Source organism: Ambystoma mexicanum, chromosome 3q, assembly GCF_040938575.1.
Source record: "Ambystoma mexicanum isolate Mex_15411 chromosome 3q, UKY_AmexF1_1, whole genome shotgun sequence".
Lineage (NCBI taxonomy): Eukaryota > Metazoa > Chordata > Amphibia > Caudata > Ambystomatidae > Ambystoma > Ambystoma mexicanum.
The window spans coordinates 1,263,506,364-1,263,513,484 of record NC_090926.1 but is presented as its reverse complement, the minus strand read 5'-3'; the positions used below and the strand labels follow the sequence as shown (position 1 = coordinate 1,263,513,484).

General features: G+C 56.4%; 1 protein-coding gene across 2 annotated transcripts in view; it reads left to right on the top strand.

Annotated features, from left to right (window-relative positions):
* Positions 1-2,225: 2,225 nt before the first annotated feature.
* SLC44A2 (solute carrier family 44 member 2 (CTL2 blood group)) overlaps positions 2,226-7,121 on the top strand; it is a 427,809-nt gene continuing 422,913 nt past the window's right edge. Inside the window, exon 1 of one of the 2 annotated variants that reach the window (XM_069604293.1) lies at positions 2,226-2,376. In XM_069604293.1, the coding sequence (XP_069460394.1) occupies positions 2,331-2,376 (46 nt within the window). In that variant the 5' untranslated portion in view covers positions 2,226-2,330. The remainder of the gene's footprint in view (positions 2,377-7,121) is intronic. The other variant, XM_069604292.1, reaches the window with a different exon arrangement.

The following is a 7,121-nucleotide window of genomic DNA, read 5'->3' as shown; positions in this document are numbered from 1 at the left end:
CTCGTCTTAGGCAGGGGGGCACAAGGGGGGCACATGTTTTCTCAGAGGGGGCCTGGCCCCCAGACCCCTCCTAGCGACGCCACTACCCCGACATGGAGTAGCCTGCCAATGCACACCAGATTGCCCCCCTCAACACCCTGCTCTTCAGGGGGCGCCCCATCGCCCTCTGATTCCCCAGACTACTCGCCCCTCTACTTCACCTTCTTTCGCCATACTCACCCCTTCTTGTGCTGTACTCAGTTGCTTCACAGCTAGGTTTGCGCCATGCAAACTCCGAACATTTATAGGGGTGAAATGCTACCCCTCGGCTCAGCAGAGCACCCCAAGCTAGCCCTTAGCCACTGTCTTCAAACAGCACTACAAGCGCTGCTGCTCCCAAGGAGGGGGGCACACCTTGAGTCTGAGGAAGGTGTTTCATGGGCCCTCGCCAAGGCGTTTCCCGCCTCACTGCCACTCTCGGTGATACAATCTCACACGATTTCACGGCCACGAGCCCTAGTGCCCAAATCGCTAACTACCCCCCTGCCCCCCATCTCTACACTCACATGCCCTCCACCTCACCTCTTCCTACCCAGGGCCCGATTCCGAGCACATGATGAAAAGTGTGTGGCAATGCGACACTCTCCCCTCCAGTGTCCAGCACCACAGCAGTGGCTGGAAGGATTGGCGGAGAGATGTGCTTCCCAGCAGCAAAAGCTGCTAGAATCACACGGTGTTTGTGCTTCAGTGACATTGCGAGCATTTCCCAAGAGACTGATACTTTTCTAGTTTAAGAAAGTTTTCTTAAACTTTCATTAAACTGTAACAGTGGTGCTGCAGTCTAAGAAATGCTAGGTTTATAAAGGAGAAAAGTGTGCAGAGGAGTTTAACGCCACCTCAGAGGTGCCCTTTATTGACGTGTTACACCAGTGCTGCTGGGGGAATCCCCGCCACGTGGCTGCCCGGAGCTTTCATGCCCCTACACCACAGGCTTTCTTTATCAGTATACGGTGTTTGTGAGGAAAATGTTCCTCCTTGATGGTTGAACACTTTCCGACGTTTACACGCACCTCTCGGCCATCGTCCTCTCTCTCTCCCTGGACACAGAGAGTTTCGCTATCACAGGTAATGGGTGCTTCCCACCTGCACTCATCCACGTGACCTTTTTCTTCACCCACTCTCCCTCTATCCCACTAACAGTCTCCCCTGCAAGTCTTTTTTTACAGAGCCACGCGTAGTGAGATCAAACATGTTTGGCAGGAGGGTGGTTTACAAGAGTACTTGCCTTGCACATGCCAACAACCACGATTCCAACCTGTGGTTCGGAATCTATTCGCCGGCCTTTGCAGAAGGTAAGGTAACCCGCCGAGCTATCTTTCCGCCTCCGGAGACAAATGTTCCATTTGCGAAAGTCATTGTTCCATTCCCTGTCTGTTATCACCCAAAAAAGCGCGCCCACCCGTATGTATTCCAGAAACGCCGTTCTGCTGATTAAATCCAAAGCATGGAAAGTTGTCCTCATCAGAGTGGAAAGTTGTCCTCATCAGAGTGGAACGTTGTCCTCATCAGAGTGGAAAGTTGTCCTCATCAGAGTGGAACGTTTTTCTCATCAGAGTGGAGAGTTTCACCAGGCAGGTCAGTAAAGGGGGTGCTAGCACATATACGGCGCACACCATGATGTTGGGCTAGTAAGATAGGGCCGTAGGTCAGCGCACCTGCTGCGGAGAGCTGTCACAACATGTTAGTGTGAGAGCACGCAGGCGACAGGATTGAACAGTTGTCATGCGGTGTCCCTGGCCTAAATAGAACCCGAGAGGATCAGGAGAGCAGCCAACATTTGCCCCAAAAAAGGCAGGTACTAATAACATTTTTGGCAGACTCAGAATGTATTTTATTTCCAGATGTTTTCAATTTTGGTCAGGATAAAAGGTACGCACCTTTTATTCCGAATATGAAGTATCTGATGAATAGAGCAGTGTTTAGCAAAAAGGAAAACGTGTGTGTGGTAAGGGGCCGAGGGTGGACTAAAGAGAGCACAGGGTGGGGTGAAACATGGCATCCAGTCCGTTTTAGGGTGGCGCTGTCACTTTAAACGCCTGCATCCTGCCTGGCCACGGCCCAGGCTTGCCCGGAGTAGCCTAGCAGTCGCCAGCCCCCACCGCCCTGCCATTGGCAGGCGGGCCCTTCAGTCTCTCTTGCCTGCCATAGCGTTGGCCTGTGCGTGCGCCTTATCCCGCCCCCTGTCTGCTCCTCAGTGCCTGGGGCTGTGGATCCTCAGACAGGCTGCTGGGCAGGAGGGGAGCTGCTGCCCTGGACTCCGCGCGAGCACTGCCCTCTGTCCCGGGAGAGCCATGGTGGGGGATGAGATGAAGAGCCTGGAACTGCAGGGGGTGCACGGTAAGGAGCTGGGGGTCCTGGGGAGGGGTCGGGGCTGGTCGGGGCAGTGATGACATAGCTGCTAGAGTACAGATAGCATGGTAATGCACTTCTACCCTGTTGCACCGAAGCTGGAAAGCATGTTGTGGGGAATAGGAGCGAGAAAGTCGTTGGAAATGAAGTTATCTAGCGGTCTGCGTAAGAGGGGAGCCCAGTACAGTTATGTCAGCTCGGGGAATCACGTGCGGCTGTCTCGAGGCAAGCAAGGATCTGTAGCCTGTGAAGAATGTGTTGGCATCCAGAGAGGGAGGACTGCCACGCAGTGTGCAGTGTGTGTACAGGCAGCAAGGGGAGGGTGTGGGACTGTTCTGTGGTCCCTGCCTGCGCTCCACTGATAGGAAGGGGCAGGATGGGGTGGCGAGGTCAGGGTGAGGTGGCGAGGGTAGGAGGAGGTGGCAGGAACAGGATGGAGTGGTGAGGGCAGGATGAGGTGGTGGGGGCAGGATGGAGTGGTGAGAGCAAGATGAGGTGGTGGGGCAGGATGGAGTGGTGAGGGCACATTGAGGTGGTGGGGCAGGATGAGGTGGTTGGGGCAGGATGTGGTAGTTGGGGCAGGGTTGGGTGGCGAGGGTAGGAGGAGGTGGTGAGGGCAGGATGGACTGGCGAGGGCAAGATGGAGTAGTGAGGGCACCATGAGGTAGTGAGGGTGGGGATCATGTGGTGAGAGCAGGATGAGGTGGTGGGGCAGGATGAGGTGGTGGGGGTGAGGACAGGATGGAGTGGTGAGGGCAAGATGAGTTGGTGGGGGCAGGATCGAGTGGTGAGGGCACGATAAGGTGGTGAGGGCAGGATGAGGTGGTAGGGCAGAATGGAGAGTGGTGAGGGCGGGGTGGAGTGGTGAGGGCAGAATGGAGAGTGGTGAGGGCAGGATGAGGTGGTGGGGGCAGGATCGAGTGCTGAGGGTACGATAAGGTGGTGAGGGCAGGATGGAGTGGTGAGGGCAGGATGAGGTGGTGGGGGCAGGATCGAGTGGTGAGGGCACGATATGGCGGTGAGGGCAGGACGGAGTGGTAGGGCAGAATGGAGAGTGGTGAGGGCGGGGTGGAGGGGTGAGGGCAGGAAGGACTGATGAGGGTAGGATGGAGTGATGAGGCAGGATGAGGTGGGGGACAGGATGGAGTGGAGAGGGCAGGATGAGGTGGTGGGGCAGGATGAGGTGGTGGGGGCAGGATGAGGTGCTGGGCAGGATGGAGTGGTGAGGGCAGGATGAGGTGGTGGGTGCAGGATGGGTGGAGAGGGCAGGATGAGGTGGTGGGGCAGGATGAGGTGGTGAGAGCAGGATGAGTTGGTGGGGCAGTATGGAGCGCAGTGGTGGAGGATGAGGTGGTGGGGGCAGGATGTAGTGGTGAGGGGAAGATGAGGTGGTGGGATCAGGATGGAGTGGTGAGGGCAGGATGAGGTGGTGGGGGCAATATGGAGTGGTGGCGCAGGATGAGGTGGTGGGGGCAGGATGGAGTGGTGAGGGCAGGGTGAGGTGGTGGGGGCAGGATGGAGTGGTGAGGGCAAGATGAGGTGGTGGGGAGGATGGAATGGTGAGGGCACAATGAGGTGGTGGGGGCAGGATGGAGTGGTGGGGCAGGATGCGGTGGTGGGGGCAGGATGGAGTGGTTAGGGTAGGAGGAGGTGGCAGGGACAGGATGGAGTGGTGAGGGCAGGATGAGGTGGTGGGGCAGGATGAGGTGGTGGGGGCAGGATGTAGTGGTGAGGGCATGATAAGCCATGGGGGCAGGATAGAGTGGTGAGGGCAAGATGAGGTGGTGGGGGCAGGATGGAGTGGTGGGGCAGGATGAGGTGGTGGGGGCAGGATGGAGTGGTGAGGGCAAGATGAGGTGGTGGGGGAGGATGGAGTGGTGAGGGCACAATTCGGTGGTGGGGGCAGGATGGAGTGGTGGGGCAGGATGAGGTGGTGGGGGCAGGATGGAGTGGTGAGGGTACGAGGAGGTGGCAGGGACAGGATGGAGTGGTGAGGGCAGGATCAGGTGGTGGGGCAGGATGAGGTGGTGGGGGCAGGATGTAGTGGTGAGGGCATGATGAGCCGTGGGGGCAGGATGGAGTGGTGAGGCCATGATGAGGTGGTGAGGAGTGGATGGAGTGGTTTGGCAGGATGAGGTGGTGGGTGCAGGATGGGGTGGAGAGGGCAGGATGAGGTGGTGGGCAGGATGGAGTGATGAGGGCACGATGAGGTGGTGGGGGCAGGATGGAGAGTCGTGAGGGCAGGATGGAGAGAGGTGAGGGCAGGATGAAGTGGTGGGCACAGGATGAGGCGGTGAGGGGAGGATGGAGTGGTGGGGCAGGATGAGGTGGTGGGGGTGAGGGCAGGATGGAGTGGTGAGGGCAAGATGAGGTGGTGGGTGCAGGATGGTGTGATGAGGGCACGATGAGGTGGTTGGGGCAGGATGGAGAGAGGTGAGGGCAGGATGAAGTGGTGGGGGCAGGTTGGAGAGTGGTGAGGGCAGGATGGAGAGAGGTGAGGGCAGGATGAGGTGGTGGGGGCATGATGGAGTGGTGAGGCCACGATGAGGTGGTGAGGGGTGGATGGAGTGGTGGGGCAGGATGAGGTGGTGGGTGCAGGATGGGGTGGAGAGGGCAGGATGAGGTGGTGGGGCAAGATGGAGAGTCGTGAGGGCAGGATGGAGAGAGGTGAGGGCAGGATGAGGTAGTGGGCACAGGATGAGGTAGTGAGGGGAGGATGAGGTGGTGGGCACAGGATGAGGTGGTGAGGAGAGGATGAGGTGGTGGGGCAGGATGGAGTGGTGGTATTTTACGATACAAGTAGGTGCATTCCCCCTATCCTTTGAGGCTGGTCCTTGGGCGGGGGCTTCCTGTACACCTGCAGGCGACAGTAAGTATCGTGGGCGGGTAGCATGTATATTTGGCAGCTCGGGTTCTATTTTTGGAGCTCTTTGGCGACATAGGTCCCTTCTCCATGGGTTATTCCCATATCTAAGGCCATTGCTGTTTTTGAATATCAATAAACATAGCTCTTGTGCCAGACTGACCCCACTTCTAAACGCTGCTCTGGTGTGTGCTTCTATCGCTCCAGAGGTGCTGAAAAATTGCCTCTGCCGGGGCCACTGCGGTTGATGCATGAGGGGTAGCTCTGTATTCCCTCAGGAATTGGTACAGTGCCCCCTGATGACATTGGCCCTGTCCGTGAGCAATTCTGAAGACTTTGTTGAGGGTCATCATAAATCGGTCTGCATGGCCGTTCGCACGCGGCCAGACGGGTGTGATCTTCCAATGACGGATCCCATATTCCTCCATGAGCTGTGCAAAACTGTCCCCTTGGAATTGTGGTCTGTTGTCCGAGAACAAGGTCTGGGGCAGCTCATGGGTGGCAAAGATCTTCTTGAGAGCTACAGCTACCTTGTCAAATGACACTGACTTGACAAACTCGACTTCGGGGTACCGGGACCACTCCTCCATCATCAACACAAAGAAATGAACGTCTGAGCCAGTGGACCCAAAGTCTGCAAGTATGATTTCCCAGGGTTGTGTTCCTTGGGGCATGGCTTCAATTAGGGGCTCCCGCTGTGCTGGGGAGGCTGCTTTGCACCACACACAGGCTGAGACAAAATGTTCCACCTGCTTTTCGATATCAGGGAACCACACCCTCTGCCGCAGCCTGGCGTTTGTCTTAGCCATACCTTGGTGTCCCTGGTGTGCCAACTCGATGACTTGCTGAATCTTGATTGCCGGCACCACAAAGCGGTACCCACAGAGCAGAAGCCCTGAATCTACGAACGTTAGTTCATCCCTCACTCTCCATATATGTTCTAATGTTGTCCGCGCCTCAAGGGTTCTTCTCCCTAGGGTTTCCACCACAGACCTCCATTCACCCTTTCAAAGTGCCTCCTTGAGGACCTGGAAGCACTCATCCGCCTCTGCAGCCCTCTCCAATTCGTGCAAGGGCATGGAGTTCGGGGTCACAGATTCAGTGAGCAACTGCACATGCTCGTCAGCCTCGTCTACACTGATGTTATCTCCTTCTTTGACCACACACTGCGGATGTCTTGACAGGTAGTCAGCCGCATTGTTGGTACCAGGGCGATATACCAATGACAAACCGTATTTGAGGAGCGCCAGCATCCACCTCTCAATGCATGCCAGGGGCTTTGAGGAGGATCCAGCAATGATCGGCAGTAATGGCTTGTAGTTCTGTCACCACAGTCACCGGTGGCCCAGCACATAGAGCCAACAATGCCGACATCTCCATAGCACTGCCAGAGCTTCCCGTTCTATCTGAAAATAACGTTGCTCAGTCTTCGACAGGGTTCTACTCGCATATGCAATCGGCCTGACCTCCCCTTGGGCATCCTTTTGGGTGAGGACCATGCCTAGACCGAATGGGCTGACGTCCACTACCACCTCTGATGATAGAGAGGGGTTAAAAAAGGCCATGGTGTCCTCTGCCGTGAGGGCCCCCGTCACATCCTCAAACGCAACCTGTTCTAGTGGGCCCCGCTGCCACATGGCATCCCTTCTGGTGAGGCTCCACAGGGGTCTCGACCTTGAAGCCAAATCCCTGATGAATTGTCCATAGTAGGTCACCATCCCTAAAAAGCTGCAGACTTCAGTCACATTTTCCGGTGGTCTCACTTCCATAATGTCTTTGACTTTGCGATGATCTGGGGACATCCCTCTTTCCTTAAACACGAACCTGAAGAATTTGATATTAGTCTTCAAGAAGTTGCAATTATGCTTGT